The 25,876-nt window shown below is 44.1% G+C and overlaps 1 protein-coding gene across 1 annotated transcript in view; it reads left to right on the top strand.

Annotated features, from left to right (window-relative positions):
* Positions 1 to 204: 204 nt before the first annotated feature.
* Positions 205 to 25,876, top strand: part of NID2 (nidogen 2) — a gene marked incomplete at its 5' end in the record, with an annotated part of 95,929 nt that continues 70,257 nt past the window's right edge. Inside the window, 4 exon segments of the mRNA XM_077466799.1 lie at positions 205 to 504; positions 16,750 to 16,982; positions 19,058 to 19,647; positions 24,049 to 24,198. Coding sequence (XP_077322925.1) covers positions 205 to 504; positions 16,750 to 16,982; positions 19,058 to 19,647; positions 24,049 to 24,198 — 1,273 coding nt within the window.

Genomic DNA, 25,876 nt, shown 5'->3' with positions numbered 1-25,876 from the left:
GGAGAGAGCATAGATTATGCCTGTGGTCTGTAGTTATCAGAGTTGACCATAGAATAATCTCAAATGTTGGTCAATTTACTGCTGTGAATGTATAATATACAGTATATGTAATGCACTGCGGAAATTGATGGCGCTATACCAAAGTACCTATAATAAAAAATGAATTCTGCTGATTAAATCTCTATTCTTCTTCTTCTTCTCCAGGTAGGGACCAACGGCATTATTTCCACCCAAGATTTTCCCCGGGAAACGCAGTACGTGGATGATGGCTTTCCCACTGACTTCCCAGTGATCGCCCCATTCTTGTCTGATATAGACACGAGCAACGGAAAAGGCAAGATATACTACCGGCAGGACAATTCCCCAGAGATTCTTAGCACTGTGGCCAGGCAGGTCGAGAGGGGATTCCCACAAGCTGCGTTTTCGCCTACAAATGTTTTCTTGGTAACCTGGGACAATGTGGGGGCATACGAGGAGGTGACACGCCATAAAGAACCCTCTAAGGTGAGTGATGGAGCTTAGAGTTGCCTCTTTAAAGTGCATTCGCTAAATTGAGTCTCGTGTATACTATGTTTTGGCGTTTTCGAGTGTCCCGGGGGGGGACACAGGGGCAGAGTCCAGCCCCGCTGCCAACAACTTGTCAAAATCTGATAGGCTGAAATATGCCACGGCTGAACACTGAGTGCGATTCTTGTTTTGGGTATATGCATTCAAGGATGCATGCCTGGAACACATTAAACGTGACTCGTGAGTACCACTTGGTACAGTGTCAGCTGTGTATTTCAGCCTGTTATAGGCTGCTGGGAGCGGGGCTGGATGCTGCACCTGAACTACCCCGAAAATCTAGGGATTCGCAAAGGTCAAATCGTTTTAAATACCACTTTGAAATTCCATAAAGTCTTTTGTAAATGTAAAATTTGGTGTCAATAAGGTTTGGTGTCTACAATTAGTGAGATTAGATTAAAGTGATGTCCTTGTCCAATAAAATGTAATTTATTTCTTTATAATGATGACTGCATGGTTTGTAGGTATAGACTGTTGCAGACTAATACATTCTCTGGGTTGACTATGTATGCACAGTTTGTTGGCAGAACAAGTATGGAAGACTTCCTGCAGATGTGATACAGCTAGTCATTCTGTGATCATCATTTTCCATTGTTTGTTATTATTTCTTTGTTTCAGAAATAGGATATGGATAAAAAATGTTTTTCTGAAGCTTATCAGAGGTGAAAATAATGGATGTAATGTTCTATTCCTGGAGAAAGACGTTGGCCTACATAGATAGCCCCTGATCGGCCTTTCCCCATCCAATCCATACATGTACAGATTTGGCTGCATGCCTTGGCTTGTGCCCAAACTTTGCCCAGTTATTCTCTTTAGGAGAGAAGGATCAGCAAACTTGAGCTTTGATCCTTCCCCTACACAAGGCTTTGGCCCTTCGTCTGCAATTGGTCCTTCCTGTTGGTTGCTCAGGTGCATAGTTGGAGGAAGAAGACAAAGTCACATGCTCTCCTAATTTCCAAAGGCTTTAGTGAGTGGGGCAAATTGGGGGGGGTTATATTAGTGAAAAGTACATATGCTGTAAAGGCGACCGGTTGGTTGTTCTGAATGGGCAAAAAGACAGGTTAACTGAAAACATAGGCTTCCATAAGCAAGGCTGCATAATCCTGTTGCCCAACCTGTGGCCCTTTTGAGACTTATCTTTTGGCCCTTGGACCCCGAGAGTCTATTATTATAGTGGAAGCATTGATTTGTAAAGGAGTAATATCAGTTCTCTCTACTATCTCCAGTCTCTTTTTTTTTTTTTTTTTTTTTTTTCTGCAGCAATGTCTCCAACCAAACCTCTAGCAGGTCCTTAGTCTTAAGTGTTGGACCATCATTTTCTCTAAGCCCTTGTACACACGGTCGGAGATTCCGACTACCAAATCCATCGGAGTAATTCCGACCGATTCATTCCGGAAGAGGTCCGGAAGGGATGTTGCATACACACGGTCGGACAAAGTTGTTGGAAAATCCGATTGTACATAACGTGATGACGCAATTTCGTTACGACGGGACTACGTTCAGGCTAGTAGCCAATGGCTTTGGTGTAGGAATTTGATCTGAGCATGCGTGGCACTTTGTCCGTCGGAGTAGGCTACACATGATCGGAGTATGTCCGATCGGAGCATTTTGTCTGAAAATTTTACCGGCAAGTTGGAAAACTTGGTCCGTCGGATATTCCGACGGAAACAGTCCGATGGACACCACACACAGTCGGAATATCCGACAAAACGGTCCGATCGGACGCATTCCGACGGAATCTCTGACCGTGTGTACAAGGGCTAATAGATCTGCAGTCTTTGCCAGTCCTCTGTAGCGTTACATCTACTGAAAATTATGTGTCAGTTGGGGGCTCCCTATAATTCCTAAGTTAATGACCACTGTTGGTTTCTATGTAAAGTCATACATCATTTTTGAGGAACCTTTCTATCTAGCGCCTGGGATTTTCCTGTTTAGGGCCACTGAAATGTTTCTTTCTATGAACTAAAACTGCGCAGGTTATTTAGCGGACAGGGGATATTTTTTCTTTCTTTTTCTTTTTTTTTTTTTTTCTTAACAACCTTCGGGAATTGAATCTTTTTCACTGACCCTTTGCAAACGGTAATACCCTCTTGTTGACTCAGCTGTAAATGGCTCGTCTCCAGCTTCAGATCTTTTTACTCTCTTAAGTACGTGTGTTTGCCTAGAAGGCCAATCCTCTTGACAAACCTTAAGTGCCGTAGACTACCGTTTTTTAATGCTTTTCCTGGCCTGGACTCTCTGTGGGGCTTCGCAAGAACTCCCAGCATGCCCTGCTTCTCTTCTAACAGCTTCCATCTTGTTCAACTATGTATTGAACAGAGAGGAACTCTGAAGGATCTGCTCCCTTTTTTGTTTTTTCCTAGCTCATTAGACGTTTTCCTCCCATGTGTTTGTTTCTGGAAGAGTAATTGTACCCCCTACTAGGATCAAGTGTGCATTCTCCAGTAGGGGCAACCATGAATGATAATAAGAGATTTAATGTTTATTTGTTCAAGACTTTTTTTTTTTCCCCTTTCCAAACTAATTAAAAGAAGTCTTTCTAGCTGCGGGAATGTGGCATGTGTTCTTGAAGAGAAAATGGTTTGCGGACAGTTGTTTAAATAAAACAGGCTTGTAAAAGAAGACATGGCAGTGCTTGGAACCATGAGATGAAGACACAGCTGCACGCACAATGACCGAATCCAAGAATCCTCTTGTGGGGTTTCCAGACACACATATGGAGCACACAATGTAGTGTGTATATGGCGGCTGGTGGCTTTTCCAGATTTTAGTTACAGATCTGTGTTTGGAGAATGTCAAGGGGTGGGAAGTGCTGCCGCCCAGCTGAAAATCGGACTATTGTATAACAGACTTTCCGTCTAGCTTGTAAAAAAAATCTTTTAAATACCAAAAAAATTATGTAGCGCAACTCTCAAAATAGTAAACACAATATACAACTACAAATGTGCAATAAATTATATATATATATATATATATATGTGTGTGTGTGTGTGTGTGTGTGTGTGTATATATATATATATATATATATATATATATATATATATATATATATAGTCGAATATATCTTTATAAATCTAAAAATCCAGAAAAAATTATATCCAACTTGATTCCACTTCAATCACCACTGCGACACGTAATATGAAACGTGAATCCACCACCCTTGTAGATAAGCCTCTCACCTTACCCAGGGCCATCTTTAGTATAGATTGGACCCTGGGCAAAAATTTTCTTGGGGGGGCCCCCCCCCCCATGCAATTTCCCTCTCCACCTACTCTGAGACATACAATAAATAGCAGCTAGACTTGAAAACAGTTTTCTGTATCAGATCAGGCAGCAATTGAGATTGGTTGACAGCAGTTAGAGCATATCATTATTGCTTACTGGCTAGTTGCTAGAGGTTACAGCACACATTACGGCTCACTGACTAGTTGCTAGAGGTTACAGCACACATTACGGCTCACTGACTAGTTGCTAGAGGTTACAGCACATCACCTCCTCACAGCAGGGGAGCGTGATATACATAGGACTGCCGCCTTTATTTGCATACCAATGCTGCCGTCCGCAGCTATTTATTTAGTATTGTCGCCACTATTTACATACGAATGCTGGTTATTTACATGTAAACACAGGATCTGCAGGTCAGTCATCTGCACACAACAATAGGGCAGAGCTGGGCAGCATAAGTGCCAGCACTGCACACTGAGATATTGGGACACAACACAGGACTAAAACTTCAAGGGGTGAGGGAATTTAAACCTGGATAGTTGGTAAGTATGAAGCAGCTGTTTTGGGCCCCACAACAATGACAGGGCCCAGGGCAGCTGCCCCCTTTTCCCTACCTTAAAGACGGCCCTGACCTTACCACCATGACCCCTGCATTACCAGTGGGTCTCGCCACTCATTTTTCCCTCACTTGGGATGAAGAAAACGGCTGCTGTATCCTCTGCCTCGTATTCAGATGGATGGGTTGATAAAATCCCAATCCCCACAGCATGCATGCAGAAAGAAAAAAAGCACACAGACCAAAGTGCTCTTCGTTTTAAAATTTCACATTTATTATAAAAAAAATATACAGTGTTTTTAAACTTACAAAGATGGCGCTATACGCAGTGCTAACGGTAGATCGCCTGTGTCTCATGTACAATCACAGAATAGCCCCTACTGAGGAAGTCCCAGTGTTTGGATGTAACGTACGTATAGGCCGAGGTTTCATGTGTATGACGTCATCCCATGGCCAGCCCTGCATTCAAGTAATTGAGCCGACATGCTCAGGTTTCTCAATAGGTTATTTCGGTAGTAGGCATCTTTTTATGGGTTGCACATTAGGGTCATATACTTAAGCACATGTTTATTTGAAAGCGTATCTAACGCCGAAACAGCAAAAGCAGGGATGTTTTTACCTCTTGAACATTTTTTTATTTTTTTTTATTTGATTTTTTTGCAGTTTGTGTTTTCGCTCGCGAGATTAAATATCTTTATTTGTCCTACTGTGACCATTGTCCCCAAGACTGAAAGTGAGGGGGATTCACATTTTTGAGTTATGGAAACAGGAAAACCCCTCTATTCCTATGGGAACACTTGTTGCAGTGAAAATGGTTTGAAGAGATGATTTCCCACTCGCCATAGAACAGGAAGTAAATGGGAATCTCCCCCATGGGACACATACAGTAAAAATGAAAAACCGATGGGCTTTATCATGGCTCTATTCAAAACTAATTTTTTTTATTTTAGTTTGCAGTGACGTAGTGGTTAGCACGTTTTTTTTTGACCTTGCAGCACTGGATCCTTGATTTGAGTTGCAGTCGGGACACTATCTGCATGGAGTTTGCATTTTTCTGTGTGCTTGCATGGGTCTCCCTTGGCTACTCCCACTTTCTCCCACACTCCAATTTCATGATGGTAGATTATTTGGATCCTGTCTAAAATTTATCCCATTATATTCTACTGAGCGCTCCCAGGATGGCTGCCTCACTGCCTACTCCAGCAGCTGATAAAACGCTTTGCACCCTCAGAGAGAAATGTGCTTTAGAAATATTAATTAATTTTGGAAAATTAATTAGATGAACTTAAAGCATATTGGGTAAGGCATCAGTGGTAGTAAGCATTGCCACAATTTGTATTAGGAGGAGGAATAGTGCTCAGTCGTTGGTATCATAGGGAGGAATAGTACCCCCATTCTTGGTGTCAGTGGGAGAAATGGTGCCCCATTCTTGGTGTCAGTGGGAGAAATGGTGCCCCATTCTTGGTGTCAGTGGGAGAAATGGTGCCCCATTCTTGGTGTCAGTGGGAGAAATGGTGCCCCAATCTTGGTGTCAGTGGGAGAAATGATGCCCCATTCTTGGTGTCGGTGGGAGAAATGGTGTCCCATTCTTGGTGTCAGTGGGAGAAATGGTTTCCCATTCTTGGTGTCAGTGGGAGAAATGGTGTCCCATTCTTGGTGTCAGTGGGAGAAATGGTGTCCCATTCTTGGCGTCAGTGGGAGAAATGGTGTCCCATTCTTGGCGTCAGTGGAAGAAATGGTGTCCCATTCTTGGCGTCAGTGGGAGAAATGGTGTCCCATTCTTGGCGTCAGTGGAAGAAATGGTGTCCCATTCTTGGCGTCAGTGGGAGAAATGGTGTCCCATTCTTGGCGTCAGGTGGTAGAATAGTGTCTTGTATCAGTGGGAGGAATAGTGCCCCAGGGGCCGGAGAATGGCAAGCAGAGGGCCACATTCGGCCCTCGGGCTGCATTTTGGAGACCACTGCCTTAGAGCATTACAGAAAGGATGCTAGATGCCCTATTAACCCAAATTAGGTCTTAGCATGAACTCTCCCTTAAAAAATGTTACCCTTAAAATCGCATATTTCCAAGATACTTATGTATTGTTTTTATAGTTCAGTGGTGCGTGCGCAACATCTATAATTATAACAGACCTGATGATGGCACTCATTTGCAATGGCGACTAATATGTATAATTGTCCCTGGAGGTAACTCATTAAGGCTTGCCCCTCTTTCTCTTTAGTACTAAAAAAAAACCTATTGAACAAGAAAAGGCCCAGGTTCTTCTCTTGGTGTGATTATTTTTTAGCCCCATAGACTTCAATGGAAATTCATTGAAAATACACGTACAAGCCTTTTAGTGCATTTTTGTGCATAACAGGCAGCCTCCTCCTTCCAGGAACATCTACTCTGACCGCAGAAAAATGGAGAGCGCGGGCCAGACCATCATGGATGCAAAAGAGATAACATGACTGATGTGCGAAAGGGCATTGCTCTACGATCCCTGTGTTCCTGTAATGTCTCAGAAATTTGGCTTTTTTCCCCTCCATTTCAGTCTTGGTGAAAATTGGTCACAGTTGGACAATAATCACAAGGGTCGCTGCAAGTGGCAGAGGGCATGGAATGACATTGCCCATGTAGTTTATGTTCATTGTGTTTTCTACCCTGCCAAAAAACATGGCATATAGAACATGACTGGTCAGATAACACAACTACAACCCACAACAACAAAAATTAAAAATGCACACATATACAATAAAACAGAAAAAAAAACCCCCACATGATTATGTATAAGAAATAGTGTGGACGGGGGCTGTTCCATCAAAATGAGTGCCAGATGACTTCTGATTGGCTGAAGTTGGCTGATGTGCAATGTTTAGGATATAGAATTCCAGTTGTGCATGGCGTCACTAATTAGACTACAGTATAAAATTCCGATGACTTTAGCAGCCTCTGTGCCGTTCAACAGGAAGCAAGCTATTTACTCTTGCGGCTGGAGCCGAGGGAGGCTGTGTGAAATGTCCGTTTATGGAGAATTTGGCACAGAGGCTTTAACTAGCCCCTCTAGCTCCCTCGTGTCCAAGGGCCACTGTCTTTTCCCAGTGGGAGAGCTCCTGGAGAGGCCTCCTTTGATCCTTTTTTGTTTGAGGAACTTTAAGCTGCAGCCTCTCGGTAGTTCTGAAAATAGTACAGCTAAACGCTAATGAGGCGGGAGGCTCCCTGCGCTGCTCTGTTTGATTAAAATTAACGTTTCCAAGAAGAATTCTGGTGGGGCCCGCCGCTGGGCCCCGAATGATCCGATCTAGAGGTGAGCCAATGAAGGGAACAGTGCAAAATGTTTGTGCTAAAGTTTCAGGAAAACCCCAGATAACCCACCCCGTACCCTCAGCCCTTTACCGTCACTGCAAGGGATGAAACGCCTTTTATTTTAAAGAAGTCCTACCTTCTTTAAAAAGAGGAGACTTTAAACTATATCCTTCTGTCCTTCTCCAACATGAGATTGTCTCTGTATGGTCAATCTATTCTTCTTAAAACCCAACAGTAGGACAAAATCTAACCTTTTTAGTACCCCCTCCCCCAATATGCCTTAACTAACTACAGCGGTTAAATACTTGTTAGAGGGAGATGAGAATGCATTGCTCCCACTCCAGCTGGCTCCATCACTCTCCTCTCCCCCCCCCCCAGCATTTTGGCCCCCTGCTATCATTGTGAGCAAAGCAGGAGTGTGACCATGGCGTGAAGCTCAATAGAGAAGGCATGAAGCTCAATAGAGAAGAGGCATCATGGGAACAGTCACACCTCTGGATGAACCCTGGTGGAGCAAGGAACAAGGTAAGTATTTCTCATCTGTGTACCCTAAGCCCTTGTACACACACGGTCGGAGATTCCGACAACCAAATCCGTCGGAGCAATTCCGACGGATTAATTCCGGAAGAGGTGCGGAAGTGACGTTGCATACACACGGTCGGACTAAGTTGACGGAAAATCCGATTGTACATAACGTGATGACATTATTTCGTTACGACGGGACTACGTTCAGGCTAGTAGCCAATAGCTTTGGTCTAGGAATTTGATCTGAGCATGCGTGGCACTTTGTCCGTCGGAGTAGGCTACACATGATCGGAGTATGTCCGATAGGAGCATTTTGTCAGAAAATTTTACCGCCAAGTTGGAAAAGTTGGTCCGACGGAAACAGTCCGATGGAGACCACACACAGTCGGAATATCCGACAAAACCGTCTGATAGGACACATTCCGTTGGAAACTCCGACCGTGTGTACAAGGGCTAAGACTGAACAAGCCAGCACTTATCTCTTACCCCAGTACTTTGGTCCACTGGAGTCATTGTGTGCAAAGCAGGAGTGTGACCGTGGCCTGGAGCACCATAGAGAAGAGGCGTCATGGGTTCCTCCAGTCACACCTCTGGAGGAACCCTGGTGGAGCAAGGAACAAGGTAAGTATTTCTTATTTGTGTACCCTAAGACTGAACAAGCCAGAACTTATCTCTTCCCCCAGCACTTTGGTCCACTGGAGTCATTGTGTGCAAAGCAGGAGTGTGACCGTGGCCCGAAGCTCAATAAAGAAGAGGCGTCATGGGAACAGTCACACCTCTGGAGGAACCCTGGTGGAGTAAGGAACAAGGTAAGTATTTCTCCTTATCTGTGTACCCTAAGACTGAACAAGCAGTCAGCCCTTGCGGGAAGAGGGGAACAGAGTTGAGGGAGTAGATTTTGGCTAATTCCTGGAGTTGGGCTTTTAAGAATGGAATAGCTGCTCAGGGTGTGGCAAGGAGCATCCTTTTGTCTAAATTTGTTGGCACTTAAAAGACAGGAATGTGGCGGGTATGACGTTAAGAAGAACTTGCACTAAAATGCAGGGACCTCTTACTTACCAAGGGTCCCCTCTTTCATGCCAAAATGCTACATCAGAATAATAAAAAAAGTTTAAAGAAATAAACACTTATCAACTTTTTTTTATTATAGGGCAGGGTTTTGGCAAGGAGCCCCCAAGTAAATAAGCAGGCCTTGCTTGTAGGGCAAGTAAAGTATATCTAAAGCAAAAGCTCCTTTTCTATTTTGTTTACAGTAGAAGGTTAGAACCCCTATCAAGTGTTTATTTATTTATTTTTTTTGGTGTGCCCCCTGGGGAGATTTCACTCTTCCTATTTGACCTGGTAACCAGTGCTGGGACAAGCTACCTTAGCACCCAAGGCCAAAGTGCACCACATGAGCTATAAGCTACTTCAGCAGTATAGATTGCAGCTCCTATCCTTTTTGCACCCTTATCCTGCAGAAGCACGCATGGAGTTTGCCTTTTCTTGCGATCCCTTGGCCCACCCCTACTGGTGACCATTGTAAACAGGAAGTGAAAGACAATCCAAAATTTTATAGTTGTCACCATAATAGGAATAAAGGACAAATTTTCCAATGGGGATATCTACGAGGTGTGTCTAAAAAGTTTGGTAAATGGTATCGTAAAACAAAACCAAAGATACAAACAAATTACCGTTATTGGCCTTCAAAATAATCTTCATCCTTCACAACACACTTTTGGCAACGTTCATAAAGCTTCTTGAAGCTGTCTGCAAAGGCCTCTTAGGAATCAATTGCAGAACCTCTGTTTTAGATTCTTGGGTTAGATGGTTGCAGCCATTCCATTGATTTCCGCTTGCATTCCAGATCAGACTGGTAACACCAGGTCTGTGATGATGGTTCGCAGAAAGGATGGATCTTGGTCACACATGGTAGTGAAATCTCCAGAGGTTTCCATCCATTTTGCTTTCTATTCGTCTGTCAGCTTGTGCGGCACAACCCGGGCGCAGATCTTCCGCTTACCCAAATCTTCGTGGACGTTGGTGTGCGCCGTGTCCTTGCTAATGCCCAGTTCCTCCACTATCAATTGTAGAGTCAGTCGCTGATCTGGTGGCAGCATTTGACGCACTCGCTCGATCACTTCTAGGGTTCTGCTTGTGGATGGACTACCCAAATGTCATCCTCAGTCGTTCCTTCTTCCCGTCTTCCCGTTCATCTTTCTCTGTTGCGGTTTTCCCCAATTTGTAGCAGAACTTGATGTTCACTTGTTGTGGACCTAAAACATATTCCTCATTCACCTGTATGGAGAGCAGGGCTGTGGGAGGGGCTCCGAAGGCCCCACTTACTTCATGAGGCCTGCAGAAAACTACGGGAGGGGGCGGAGACCAGACCAGTCACCCCGCACAAGGAGAGAGAGCAGCAGTGACCGGTCTTTATTACAGGAAGCTCCTGCACAGAGGGAAAATCTCACACTGGATTACTGCACAGATCTGGAGGAAATGCACAAAGCACACCAAGATTCAATAAGAATGCACATGACTCTTGTATTTAGACAATATTGGCTTATCCTAGAGTTCAGTTTTAAGACCACCTAACAAAAGATTTATCGTTTTGAAAAGCTGCAACTAGTTTAAGGCTCGGTTCACACTGCTGCAATGCAGGAACCCTGCAAATCCACTGCGGGTTCCCGCATCGCATGTTTCCCGGTGCCAGTTCACACTGCCCTATGCGAACTGCTGGGAGTGTCAGGTAAAAGTTAATGACGCCTCCAAATCATTTTTCATATCGCAGTGCGTTCTGCAAACTCAGACAGGAATCGGATCGAATGGGTGTGAACACTCATGCAATCCGATTCTGCTGTGGACAAAAAAAAAAAAAAAAAAAGGGTCTTGTGCGAGTTTGATGCAAATTCAGCCATACGATCTTTATGGCTTAAATCGCATCGCACAGAGATGGCATGTGATCTTCACTGCAGTGTGGTGCGAATCACATCCGATCTCCGACATTGCACCAGTGTAAACCGGCCCTTAATATCTCAGAAGTTTAGAATTTTTGTTCCTGTGTACGGCCACTAAGTATATCGCAAAGTTTCAGTGTAAAGCAGGAAAGAAAGACCCTTCACCAATGACGGTTTGCCATATGTAGGCTGTGCTGTCAGTGGGCATGATGAACTGGATTGGCTGGGAGACAGATGAGTGTAGTTTATGCATTCCCATGTAGCCCCCCTCATTCACCCTTCCATGCATGACAGATTGACATACTGTTGCACTTAAAGGGATCAAGGGGTAGCAGTGCCGGGAATCCACCTCCTCCTATTATTTATTGACTAGATAATTACAGAGTAACCAGAGTCAAAAGATTGGCCTGCAGTGTGTCACAAGAGGGAACAATCCTACAATACCTTGTGTAGACATCTGTAATAGAGCTGGGCTGGTTACTGTATTTAAAAAAAAAAAAAAAAAAACGTCACTTTTAATCATCTTTGTTACTAGAAAAAAATACACATTTTTAAAGAGTTTATGTCCACATGTTTATATATTTGAGTCGCTTTGCATAAGCAACATTTTTGCTAAAGCGAAATTCCCAGTATGTTATTTTTAGGGGCTCGTACGCCTCGCCCAGGGCAGGACTTAGGGTGGTGGGGGCCCCTGGGCTTGAGTCACTTTCGGACCCTACCTTCTATACATTACCGTATTTATCGGTGTATAACATGCGCCGGTCATATAACATGCACCCCAAGTTTACGAGGGAATTTTAAGGAAAAAAACTTACATTTAAATGTCCATCAATGCAGCCTTATCAGTGTCCATCTGCAGCCATGTCCAGTGTCATTGCAGCCTTGTCATTGCAGCCTTGTCATTGCAGCCTTGTCATTGCAGCCTTGTCATTGCAGCCTTGTCATTGCAGCCTTGTCGGTGCAGCCTTGTCGGTGCAGCCTTGTCGGTGCAGCCTTGTCGGTGCAGCCTTGTCGGTGCAGCCTTGTCGGTGCAGCCTTGTCGGTGCAGCCTTGTCGGTGCAGCCTTGTCAGTTGTAGCCTTGTCATTGCAGTCTTGAAGTTTAAAAATGGCGCCACCAAGATACCGAGTCCGGTGTATCTCGGCGGCTCTCGGGTCCTCTCGCAGTCCCAAGCGTTGCCGAGAGTAGCTGAGTGTACTTGGCTCGGCTCAGTTACACCCAGTCCCTGTATGATGTCCATCATAGGGCGGAACTGGGCATGACTGTGAGTGGAGCCAAACCGAGTACACTTGGCTATGTATCTCGGCAGGGCCCCAGCCAAGCCCAATGGTAAGTCCTGCCCTGGCCTCGCCATACAATAATCTACATCAGGGGTCTCCAAACTGCGGCCCGAAGGCCAGATGTGGCCCTTTTGCTAGCCTTTATCCGGCCCGTGGGGCACTATTCCTCCCACTGACACCAGCAAGCGGGCACTATATCTTCCACCGATGATAGGATACTATTCCTCCTACTGATAGGGGCACTACTCCTCCTCCTACTGACCACTAACCCTGAGGCCATATTTATTCTGATGCTGGACCTTTTCTGCGCCCACTGGCCACAATCCGGCCCTCCTAAATTCTGAAGGACGATAAACTGGCCCTTTGTTTGAAAAGTTTGGAGACCCCCTGATCTACATGAACAAAGCAGTATCGTGGACCAAATTGCGCAAATGTTTACATGCGTACAGAATGAACGGATCCTGTGAATTATCTGCCTTTTTGAATTCAGGCACGAGATATAAACATCCAAAATGTGCCGCGCCATCAGCACAGGCGCAGAAAAATGTCTGCATTCAATCACTCTGAATGCTTGAAGGCCAAGGTTATTATACCCCATGACACATGAATTCGAAGTGAGAGATGAACATTAGTGTGTGCTTAGCAGCGGCGGCGACACGGGCACAGAATGTATGCATGTGGGTAGGTGTAGTTAGAGCTGGGAGATTTTCTCAAAATCTGCGATTTTATTTATTTATTTATTTATTTTTATTTTTTTCACGATTCGCATTGAGGTTTTTTTTTTTTATGGATACTGCGCCGGTCCTGAGTAGCCACGGGCAGGAGTTCTAAAAACTCATGCCCGCAGCAGCTCAGGACTGGTGCGGCGTCAGCGGCGGGTCCTGGTGAAAAAAAAAAAATCGATTTGCTGAAATTTTGAATTGATTTGACCTCTCAACTCGATTCAAGATTTAAATAGATTTTTTTTTTTTCCCCAGCCCTAGGTGTAGTGTGCAGAAAACACTCGGGGGTCCAGGTGCAGAAACAAAAATACAGTGTATCGCAGGGATATGCAATTAGCGGACCTCCAGCTGTTGCAGAACTAAGTCCCATGAGGCATAGCAAGACTTTGACAGCCACAAGCATGACACCCAGAGGCTGAGGCATGATGGGACTTGTAGTTTTGCAACAGCTGGAGGTCCGCTAATTGCATATCCCCGGTATATCGGAAGTCCATAAATACACAACAAGCCTGGGGGGGGGAGGCAACCTGACCCGGGAAACTCACAGGACGGAATAGTGAAGTGTCAGTAGATGGAAGTTTTAGGGAGCTGACGGCATGTTTCTGGAGGAGCGGAATGTGGCATGGCCTGGCCGGTCCGTACCCAAATGGGAAGGTTTCCAGGAAAGATGGTGTGTTCCCTGAACTTTCCCTATGCCTTCAGAACCTTTCCCTGAAGCTAAACACTGCCCATGACAGACGGGTATCCTGTCCCCTTACTAGCCCCTTGCAAAATGCACGCCAAACCTGGGAGCCGGGGACTTAAATAGACTCTGCCTGACCCAAGTTGGCCACCAGAATCACATGGGGTGCCAGCATCCAATCAGTTACCTCCTTGTGACTGAGGAAACCATATCGAAACTTGGTTCCTCTCGACTTCCTACTCCATGTGCATTGCCACTGAGGACGAGCGCCCCCTGCAGTGGAGAAAATAGACTGCATTTACCTACATGCATCTCGGTTTATATTTGTCTGTATGAGCTCAGTGTGGACAACTTTTATGCAGAATCTTGCTGCCAGAAAGATTATTCGTAAATCGGCAAAGCCATGCGCATGATGCCTTCTAAATGCAGGAAGTTTACGTACCTGAATTTGACCTTGTATCATCTGCTTGCTGTCCCTGTACAGGAAAGGGAGAAGTAGCACAAGAAGCCAATCAGTTGTGTTGCAGTACTCATGTGCTAACAAGGAGCATGGTGATAGGTGGAGAGATCGGTGTGTCAGTTCCCTGCATCCAATTCGCAACAGCAGGAGATTTTGACCGGCTCTCTATGGAGCCGGTTCACATATCTTCGCTGCGGCTCCAGTGCAAATTTGCATAGGAGTCCTGTGCATCTTTTGGTCCATTTCAGGTCCGAATTCAGTCAAAAAATGCACCATATCCTCTGCTGAGAGCCGCATGCGGCGATGCTGTGAACCCAGCCTAAGTCTTTGGATTCTTTGAAAGTGCCTTGCCAATAACGAACCAATAAGTAGGAAGCTGGTAGTGCTGGCATGAGCCAAACACCCTGAAGACGTGTCGGCCAACTTTGCCCAAGAGTTGAATTCATACAACCACATCTAAAGTCAGTCCACTCAAAATTATGTTTTAGTTGGTAGGCTGTGTCGGCTCCCGGCTTCTTGGATGCTTCATCAGCGGGATCTCCTTGCTACAATTCCCAACATGGGAGTTTTGAGTGCTTTTTTTAACCACCTTTTTGTGTGTTTTCTGTTTACATTCTCCAAAATATAAAATCAAAAATTCAGCGGGTATGATGGGCACAGCAGGCGTGCAGACCCCTGGAAGTGCAGAGATTTCTTCAAGAGACTTCCCTAGACTATCAGGAGGTATTAGGCCTCATGCACATGGGCATATGAAGCCCTGCATGATTTAAAATCAGGTTTATTTCTGCGCCCGGGAAAGCTAGGTGCCATATACAGCCCTCTATAGACAAAAATGGCAGTGCACCTTGCGTACGCCTGTGTAAAGTGTTCAGACGCATTCTCGAAATACAGACTTTCCATGTTCGGGGGAATACGTCCGTGAGCTATATATGGGTGTATATGAGTAAAGCTGTGCACAGCCATTCATGTGTACACAGTACGGTACCTGGACTTCCCAGGTGCATGAATACGCCCAGTTTTGTGCCATACAAGGTCTCATGTGCCCCTTGCGCATAAGGTCCAAATCTGAAGGGTCTGTAAAAGCCCTGAAATATCAATTTGTGTGGTCTGACCATTTAATAACAGCTGCAGATATTGCCATCAATAGTCTATATCTGGGGTGTCAAACTCCATTTCATTGCAGGCCACATTAGCATTATGGTTGCCCTCTGCAGTGTGCCCCCTTTACCTTGTGCAGCTGCCTGGAAGGAGTAGTTACCGTATTTATTGGTGTATAACACGCACAGGCGTATAACACGCACATTCATTTTAAGAGGGAAGTTTCAGGATTTTTTTTTTTAAATAAGGAACTTTGAAGAAAAATAAGGTTCAGTGCCCATAATCAGCCTCACCATTGCCATCAATGCAGCAGCCTCACCATTGCCATCAATGCAGCAGCCTCACCATTGCCATCAATGCAGCAGCCTCACCATTGCCATCAATGCAGCAGCCTCACTATTGCCATCAATGCGGCAGCCTCACCATTGCCATCAATGCGGCAGCCTCACCATTGCCATCAATGCGGCAGCCTCACCATTGCCTTAAATGAGGCAGCCTCACCATTGCCTTAAATGCGGCAGCCTCACCATTGCCTTAAATGCGGCAGCCTCACCATTGCCTTAAATGCGGCAGCCTCACCATTGCCTTCAATGCGGCAGCCTCACCATTGCCTTCAATGCGGCAGCCTCACCATTGCCTTCAATGCGGCAGCCTCACCATTGCCTTCAATGCGGCAGCCTCACCATTGCCTTCAATGCAGCAGCCTGATCGATGCCCATCTGCAGCCTAGAGGGGACAGGAAGGGGGGCGGGACAAGCGCCGACAGATTACATACTGTGAGAATCTCCTATGATAGACAGAATACTGGTCCAATGGTGGCCCAGGAGACGGGACTTCCTATTACAGAGGCCACCAAGTAAAGAGGAGATTATAACTGTATGCAATCTGACGCCGCTCGTCCCGGCCCCCCTCCTTGTCCCTTCCGAGGCAGCTAAAATTTAAGTATTGGCATATAACACGCACACGCTATTTGCACCCGATTTTCAGGGTGAAAAAGTGAGTGTTATACGCTAATAAATACAGTATGTCCTCCTCTTTGCTGCCTACTGCTGAGGGGGACAGCCTCTCTGCAGCTGCACAGAGAAGCACAGGATCTGGCAGAGGAGTTCTGTCCTCCTCTCTACTGCTGAGACAAGGTGGGGGCGAAGGGGGATGCTGAAGCTGCAGGAGAGGTATGAGGGCCACGTGAAATGGCCATGGCGGGGACGGATTTGGCCCACGGACCTTGTGTTTGACACATGTGGTAGATTTCATTTGTATGTAAATTTAATCATGAAAATGCAAAGCCACTTGTTGGGCTCTCCAGGCTATTTCTTGTCATTTCCATATTTGAATTTCTTGGTTATCGCTGTGTTTATACATTATGTTCATGGTTTCAGAACAATGTGACATCCCACTATTTATTTTTTGTTCCTAGCTTAACACATTCCAGGCTGTGCTCGCATACGATGATTCCGACACCTACGCCATATTCCTGTATCCCGAAGATGGGCTCCAGTTTTTTGGAACAAGGCCAAAGGAATCCTACAATGTGAACCTCGACCTCCCCGCCAGAGTGGGGTTCAGCCGGGGCGACTTGGAGATGTTGAAGAAGGAAGCGCCGTTTTACAGCGTCACAAGCAGCGAACAGTCTGTGAAGAACCTTTATCAGTAAGTGACATCGTCCTTTTTTTTTCTGTTTTTTTCACAACAGAGGTACAGATCCAACAAGGATTAGCATTCAAAATGGCAAAACAAGGCCCTGCATATAGTAACGCAGATCCAAGAAAAAAAAACAAGGCACTGGCCAGCTGATGTACATACTATGTATCCCTTTGTATAGAATATGAGTAATTCCTTTTATTCTTGTAGTATAAAGATTATTAGCCTGATCCCCCAACCAGGTTACCAGAAAATGGAGGCAGTTTGGACTATTACGGTACAATAAAAACAGTACAGTGATTAATGTAACAAAATTGTAATTCTAAAAGATACAGATGATTTTATTAATGTCGAAAAACAAATCATCATTTACACATTAATAACAATACACGTATATCATCAGTGAGTAGTCACAATAAAACTGATGATCACAGATATCGGTTTCCTCGACTAGTTTCGCTGACTTTTACCGCTTCATCGGGAGGTTTATCTGTGATTAGATCAAAAAAACAATAAGGTGATCCAAAAGTTGAAAAAATAAAATGTTACCATACAGCATCATACTTGAGAGGATCTTTCAAAAGACGGGGAAAGAGCGACACAGCTTACCCATGCTCCAGCAGGCTTCAATCTCATAGTGCTACCACCTGATAGATAATCCCCTGCGGCAACTCGGGGAAGCTATATAGTGTGATGGAACAGTTTTAGTGGTTCAACATCATACAACACCTAATAGATAAGGCACCACATCCCTGAGAATTGAAACATGAATCAAAAAAACAAGAGAGGGAATTAGGGATTTTAACGGTGCAAATAGCGACTAGATAGTAAACATTATTGAATAGGATACAGAATTATAATACAAATATTTATTGAATTCAAAGTTAAAATCATTAACAAATTATGCTTGAAATATAAAAACACAGGACAATGCAGTGCAGTGGTTGTTCTCATTAAACACACATAATCCCGACATGTTTCCGCAATAGGTTGCTTCTTCAGGGGATGTGTGAATATTTCAACGAAATCTAAATTAAAATACAAAATAATATAGTAACAAAATATTTACAAAAGTGTGTCGAAAATCAATAAGTACGAGTGCAGGCTTGAGAAAAACAAACAAACAAAACAAAAACAAACCCACCTTAAACCACTACGTAGATGATAAAGTAGGGAATTTGTCCACCTCAGGAGTTAACCACAACCATGCTGGGTCGCAGGGGGCTAAAAAACCGGCCAAAAATTGCTGATAGGAGAAAGTATATAATGAAAGAAAGGATTGTTGGCAAGTCTCAGTAGATATAGGTAAAATAAAAAAATAAAAATAAATATAAAAGTTGCTAAAATAAGTCAACCTAAAGGTGTATATAGTGTGATGATTGGGGTCTAGATAAATAAAATAAAATGAAATAAAATAAAGTTTTATAATTACAATTTTGTTACATTAATCACTGTACTGTTTTTATTGTACCGTAATAGTCCAAACTGCCTCCATTTTCTGGTAACCTGTTTGGGGATCAGGCTACCAATCTTTATACTATTTGATTTCTGGATGATGGTACAAATTCCTATATTTTTATTTCTGCTTCCTACTATTAGAGGTCAAATTCAATTTTCCTTTATTCTTGTGTTGAGTTCCACTGCCCATACCCATCAACCTTACAAGGGTGAATCATGGGCTGGAGACATCACAAAGGCTGGACAATACATAACTCGTATAGATGTCAAGGAATGGGGGGTGGGGGGGGGGCCTAAATTGGGGGGGGGGGGCCCAAGAGAAAGCACATCAGATCCAAAAAGAAGGGACAAAAAAAGATAGGGAGGACAGGAGGGCCCATGACCGAACACCCACCAGAGCTCCCAGCAGGTAACCCAAGCTCAAATGGAGGTATCGTAGAAATGACTGAAGTTTCAGGATATGGAAAAGCCTATCCAGATGACCTATATCCTCACAAAATTGTTTTATTCAGGCGTTAATGGTAAAAGAATACTTTTTGGTGGACTGATCCCTTAATTTGACCTTATGTGTAGTAAGTAGAAGCTTAGTTGGTTTTATTTGTTTCATTTTTGCTCTCGCTCCTTAGAACAAGCAACGTTGGCGTTCCTGGAGTGTGGGTCTTCCATATCGGTAGCCTTTCAGAGCTTGATAATATAATTCCAGCAAAAGTGCCTCACCACCATCCACAGCAGCGGTTTCCTCTGATAAACTCGCACAATGACTTTCCCGAACAACAACAAGTGGAAAACCAATTCAATGGTGAAAACAACTATGAAGACAACTATGAGGATGAAGACTACCCAGCCGGTCAAACCACTGAGCCACCCACCAAGGACAGTGCAATCTTGAACCCTGATAGAACTCGTGATTTCATAGACCCTGAGGATCATACTACATTCTATACGCCAAACATTCCTTTACCTCCATCTCAGGAAGAGCCCAGCTGGACTCCTTATGACCCGGACGAGCCTTTAGGTGAGCCTGAGATTCAGCGATCGGAGAGTAGAGTTCTTGGCAACATCCCATCTTACGAAACCCAAGAAGAGCTTTCTGAGGCGGTGTCTGAGGATTTCAATAATGTAACCCCATATCCAGTGGATCCGCAGAGGTCCGATGTCGTCTATAGGAGTAATCGTTTCTATGGAAATGAGGAAGGGGAAGGACTGGACACTGATGGTAAGACCAGTATGAAAATTATTGTACCATTTGTGGTCTTAAGGTAGCCAAAGACAGACAGATGTTTACCTCCCTGAGGGTGATAGACAGGGGGTCATCTAAAATGCGTTTGTAGTGTCTGATCCTATTGCTTATTTCTTTGGTGGCTCATGATGAAATGAAGCATAGGTAAAGGAGTTGTAAAAGCAGAAGGTTCTTTTAATGCGTTCTCTTAATGCATTCACTGCATTAGGATAAAAAGCCTTTTGTGTGCAACAGCCACCCCACCAAGACTTAATGGAGCCCCATCTCTGTCCTGCGATGTCCACGAGTGTCTCGGCCATCCAGGACTCCCCCTCCTAATTGGCTTAGACACAGCAGCGGCGCCATTGGCTCCCACTGCTGTCAATCAAAGCCAGTTTTCCAATCAGGAGAGAGAGAGAGAGGGGCAGGAGAAAAACTACAGTTCCGTGTCTGAATGAACACAGGGAGTTAAAACTTGGCTTGGGTGCCCCCATAGCAAGCTGCTTGCTGTGGGGGCACTCAACAGGAGGGAGGGGCCAGGAGCTCAGAAGAGGGACCTCAAAAATAGGAGGATTAGGGCTGCTCTGTGCAAAACTGCACAGAGCAGGTAAGTATAACCTCTTTGTAAAGTCTCTTTTTTTTTTTTTTTATATAAAAATAATCACTTTAAATTATATCTGAACCAAAAAACAAAAATGTAATACTGTTATTGTAGCTCATCAGTCCTTAGATGGGGGGGCCCTGCATTAGTTTTCTTTTTTTCCTTTAATTTCACCTGGTGATCCTGTCTGTCAGTAAGGCACTTTCTGTCCAGTAGTGACAGTGCTTACTCACTGTGCTGCGTCTTTAGAGGGGTATGTGTTGGATGTGTTTTAAAGAGGAAGTAAACCCTGATGGGTGTCTGTCTTCAGGTAAATATCTCCTAAACCGTATAGGTTTAGGAGATATTTCTTGGACCTACAGGTAAGCCTTAATCTAGCCTTACCTGTAGGTCAAAGTGGTTTGTAAGGATTTACAACCACTTTAAGACTACAAACACCTCTCTCTCTTCTCCATTATGGGATGAGGGGCATTATTCTGTAATCTACAGAACATAGCTTGGAAGGCTAATAAAATAAAATAAAACATTGCCAGAAGTTTCACCATTCCCTACACAGTAAGTTATGGCCTTAGATGCACTTTAACTCCAGAAATGCTAACTTTACATTCTAACCCTTAACCCCAATCTTAAAGCAGAACTAAACTGAGAGATCCTTTCCTCAACTTAAATGAGGTCCCACACCAGCCTCTTTTTCCAGGCTATATTTGGATGTCGGTCTTCGGACATCTTGATTGGCCGGTGCAGGATGATGTTCCTCCCATGCATGTGCAGGGATGCAGTCATCCAGCGCATAGGCAATATGTCAGAATCTAACATTCTACAGAATACTGCAGTAAAGAGCCTTGCCTGCTCACTGTTTTTAGAATATTAGACTTTAGTTCCACTTAACCCCTAAAATGCTGTATTAATAAGTCCACCAAGAGTGCCAAATGCTACAAGTACTGTGCTGAATGCACGGCTGCCAAACTGCTGGTGACTGATCCTATTGCCCTGCATATTCATTTTCAGTGACCTTCATTTTTTTTTTTTTTTTTTTTTTTTTTTATACAGAAAAAAATATTAATTAAACCCAGAGATTTTTTATATCCTACTCGGCAGTGTTTTATTCCATGAGGAACAAAAAAAACTGTCAGATTGCTATACTAACTAGACATGTGCATTCGTTTTTGCCCGAATGCATTTTCGTCCAAATTTCGGGTATTTTCGTTATCGCTTTAACAAATTGTAACGAACGTGCAGAATCCGAAAACCGAAAGATCCAACATAAATGCTTTTATTTTCTTTTTCGTTGCAAAATTTTCGATATAGATAGGAGATTCGACATGACACTGACAATAGCGATCTGTGTCCATTAGGGGTGCAACGGATCGTCACCGATCCGTGATCCAAAACGGGTCACCCCATTCAGATCGGCACACGCCGCGACCCGCGGAGCACTCCGGCTTCGGCCTATTTCCGGTCTAGCTACGGAGCGGCGGCCATCTTGGTGCACCCGTCGCCCGTTTACAATGTGATCGCTCTGTCAAGCGATCACTTGTAAACAAACCGGCGTCATGATGACACCGATTCCTCTCTCCCCTGTGTACAGATCTGTACAGTAGAGGGGAGAGCTCGGATGGCAGCAGCGCTGTGGGCTGTAGTGCCCACAGCGCTGCTCTGTGACAATTGCAGTCAGCCATCCCTCCATACCCTGATAATACCCTGATAATACTCTGCCCATACTCTGCAATGCCCTGCGAATACCGTGCCAATATTCTGCCATACCTGGTGATACCCAGCCATACTTGGCAATATCTAGCCGTGCTCAGCCAATATTACAGTGGGAGAGATGTATATTACAGTGGGAACTATATGGTGGTGGAATTTTCACCGGTTTTTGAAAATTTAATTATTTGCTGATCCGAAAAATGATCCGATCCGTGAGTTTTTTTTTTTTTTTGATCTGTTCCACCCCTAGTGTCCATCGAACCCGTGGTCCAATGTGCCTAACCTTAGCTCTATTAGTTCAAGATTATTCGACACAGAGAGAAAAGATTCGACATAGAGCGGAAAGATTCAACATGAAGATTTGATGAAGCAGTCGCCGCAAGCGGACATTTATGGTCAAATGCTCCGTCCATAGGCTATAGAAGAATTCTAATGTTGGTTGACTAGTAATAATAATTAATATAATGATTACTAGTGTGTCATACAACATTACAATTCTACTATAGCTTGTAGGCGGAACATTCAAACAGAAATGTACGATGGCGGCGTCGTACAGCTTAGCCGCTCCGTCGAATCTTCTTAGAACATTCGACAGACACCATAAGCCTTCAATAACAGATTCGACCTTTATTATTTCAGATTTTCGGACTAATGCATTTTTTTAACGAAACTAAATAAATAGAAACTAATTTCGGGAGTAACTAAATTTATTTTTCGGTCGAAAACAAAATTCCGAAACAAAATATTTCAGTGTACACATGTCTAGTACTAACACAAGCGATGTTAGTAAAAGCGATCTCCCTGCTGTGCTGTTGTGTTCTAGCAGGGAGTCTGCAACACCTTAAAATGTAAGTTCACCTTTACAGAAAAATCTGTAAGGTGAACTTACACAGGTCCCCCCCCCCTCCCCCTCCCGGTCCCACAGACCTGTACTGCCATAATCGCTGGTTCTATGCCCCGGTATATCCGCGCCAGGAGCCCGGGGCCTAGCAATCCTCTCTCCAGTCTCGTGTCTGCTCCATAGCTGACAGGACAGGCTATGCAGCTGCTGATTGGTCAGCGCCACCCATGTAATGGCACCTCAGAAGATTTCTAAGCCCTGGGCTCCTGACGTGGATATACCAGGGCTTGGAACCAGCGATTGCGGCGGTAAAGGTCAGCGGGACCGAGGAGGGGGGCCTATGTAAGTTCACCTTACAGCGTTTTCTGTAAAGGTGAACTTAAACTGTAAGTTCACTCTCTACAGACTGGACTGAAGTTGACAATTTTGTCCATTCCATTTATTCATTCCACCGAAGGGCACCTTGGATTAAGTTTGTAATCAAATTTAGAGCAGTGACTCATCTCTTATTGGGCAGCTCACTCTGAAGTTTCATAAAAAGTCAAGCTGCCTGAATGGAGATAGTTGGGCTGAGTTCTCTGTAGCTAACCCATAGTGCTCTTGGAATCCTTTCTTATGTTCGTTCTCTCTTTCGTAAAAACTATAGTTTGGCCCCAACCATTCATAACTTCCCTTGAAGTTTCTCCCTTCAGCTACACACACAACAAAACACTTCCCAAAGAAACATTCTGCATTCTTGTGCCATTTTCTTACAGAGAACTAGATTCAAACTTGTAATATTGTTTGGGGTAAAGCCAGGCATAAAGCCCCATACACACTATCAGATTTTCTGCAGATTTTTTTTTTTCCTTCAGATTTACCAAAACCATATAATATGAGGTCAAAACTTTGGAGTTTCAATGTGTATGCAATCAGGCAGGCCGTTGCACTACATGGTTTTGGTAAATCTCAGCAGAAAATCTGATAGTGTGTATGGGGCTTCAGATTATATTGTACAGCGCCATTTTGGTTGACTCTGGGCTTGAAGACACAGCCCGGCCTCTATTCCGTGGTGCCTGGCCTTTTATCCCTTTCTTAAATTGTCCTCTTTTGATGCAAAAAGAAGCCAGGACAACAGTAAATGATACCACTGGGGGGGAGTTGTTAGACTTTACCATCAGGACCATTACAACTTTGTACTTTGTATTCCTGAATTATAACATTACAAACTGTTGATAACGTTTGGCTCCTGTTTGTTTCCTCCTTGCAGTTCTCACATTCAACCCAGTTAGTAGAGAGACATGTGACAGGAGGCCGGGGTACTGCTCTCCAAACGCATTCTGTACAGACTACGCCACCGGATTCTGCTGCCACTGCCAGGACAGCTACTATGGCAATGGCGTACACTGCCTACCAAAAGGTGATCTGTTGTGTAGCTGGATGTGCCACCGTTACTTTGTGTTTAATCTAGTTGCCCTTCTTCCACTTTCTCTTTTATGTCTCTTGCCTTTCTGTTTCTTTTTTCTTTTGCTTTTCACTTTTACTTTGCATTATTCACTTTCTTTTTCTCCACTTTCTCTTTCCTTTCCCCTCTAGTTTTTTCTTTCTGTTCTCACTTGCCTTTCTGTTTTCTTACCCTCCTTTTTCTTTCACTTTGGCCTTTCCCTCTTTTCCTTTCTCTTGCTTTTACGTCTTTTTTACTTTTATTTGGTCTTGCCCACTTTTTGTCCTCAACCTTATATGTCCTATTTATTTCTCTTCTCTGTACCTTTTTTTATTTTCTCTGTACCTTTTCTGACCTTTTTTTTTTTTTGTTATTGCCTTTCTGCTTTTCTTTCTTTTTCTTACTTTCATTGCCCCTAACAACCCAGAACCGCTACCCCCTTAAGTTGGATAGGCCAAGGATATACACATCACAGGAATTACACCCTCTGTTGCTCTGCAAACCGCGCGCAATTGCGGCATTGCTAGTGCGGGGCTCAAGAAAGCATTATAGCCTAATGCTTTTCAGGGATCAAAGCTCGTGCAATTGAGCCCTTAGTTTGTCTTTCACGTCCTGGTATACGTTTCTCTCTCCCCTCACTATTTCCCGTTCTTATATGGCACCATCAATTTACACAGTGCTTTATTATTTATTTAGTACAGGTACTTAATTAGTGGTGTCAATTTACAGAGCTCTTCCCATATATATTGTACACATCACATCAGTTCCTTCCCTCAAGGAGCTTACAATCTAAGGTCCCTAATTCACATTCAAACATACACAGGGACAATTTTAGACAGGATCCAATGAACCTACTAGCATGTCTTTGGAGTGTGGGAGGAAACTGTAGTACCCGGAGGAAACCCACGCAGGCACAGGGAGAACATGAAAACTCCAGGCAGGTGGTGCCGTGGTTGGGATTTCGAACCGACAACCCTAGTGCTGCTAGGTGGAAGTGCTAATCACTTGGCCACTGTGCTTTACACATATATATTGTACTTTCCAATCAGTCCCTGCCCTCAATGAGCTTACAATCTAAAGTCCCTAACTCACAATCATACATACACATACTAGGGCCAATTTAGATAGGAGGCAATTAACCTACCGGCATGTCTCCGTCTTCTCTACCTCTTTCTCTTCCTCTCTCTCTTTGCTCTTTTATTGCTCTTTTCTTGCTCTTTTCTTTCTCTCTTGTCTTTTATTCACTTTTTTTCTCTGTTGTTCTCTCCCTCTTCTCTGTCTCTCACTTCTCTCTTTCTCTCTCCATTCCTCTCCTCTCTCACCTTCCCCTCCCTCTCCCTCTCTCCTCTTATTACCCCAAATATCTCTCTCTTCTTTTCTCTTCTCTTTCACCTTCTCCTCCCTGTCGCCGTTTTTTGCTCTTTCTGTACGTCACATCTCTTTTTTTTTTTTTTGCCTTTTCCATTCACTGCTATTGATTTTCCATCACTACTTTGCATCTGTACATTATTATACACTGGGCATACCGTACATTGCTCTTGCTCAACCGCCTAGTGTTTACCAATGGCTGGTAATGGAATAGTTTGGGTTGTGATTATCTCCTCCTCCTATGGGTAAATTTCACTTCACCTTATGCTTTTACTCCTTTACCTCC

Source organism: Lithobates pipiens, unplaced genomic scaffold (assembly GCF_037356315.1).
Source record: "Lithobates pipiens isolate NorthernLeopardFrog02 unplaced genomic scaffold, aLitPip1_a1.2 Scaffold_37, whole genome shotgun sequence".
In the NCBI taxonomy this organism is placed as follows: Eukaryota; Metazoa; Chordata; class Amphibia; order Anura; family Ranidae; genus Lithobates; species Lithobates pipiens.
The sequence above is the reverse complement of the archived record's forward strand: the minus strand, read 5'-3'. Positions and strand labels throughout refer to the sequence as shown.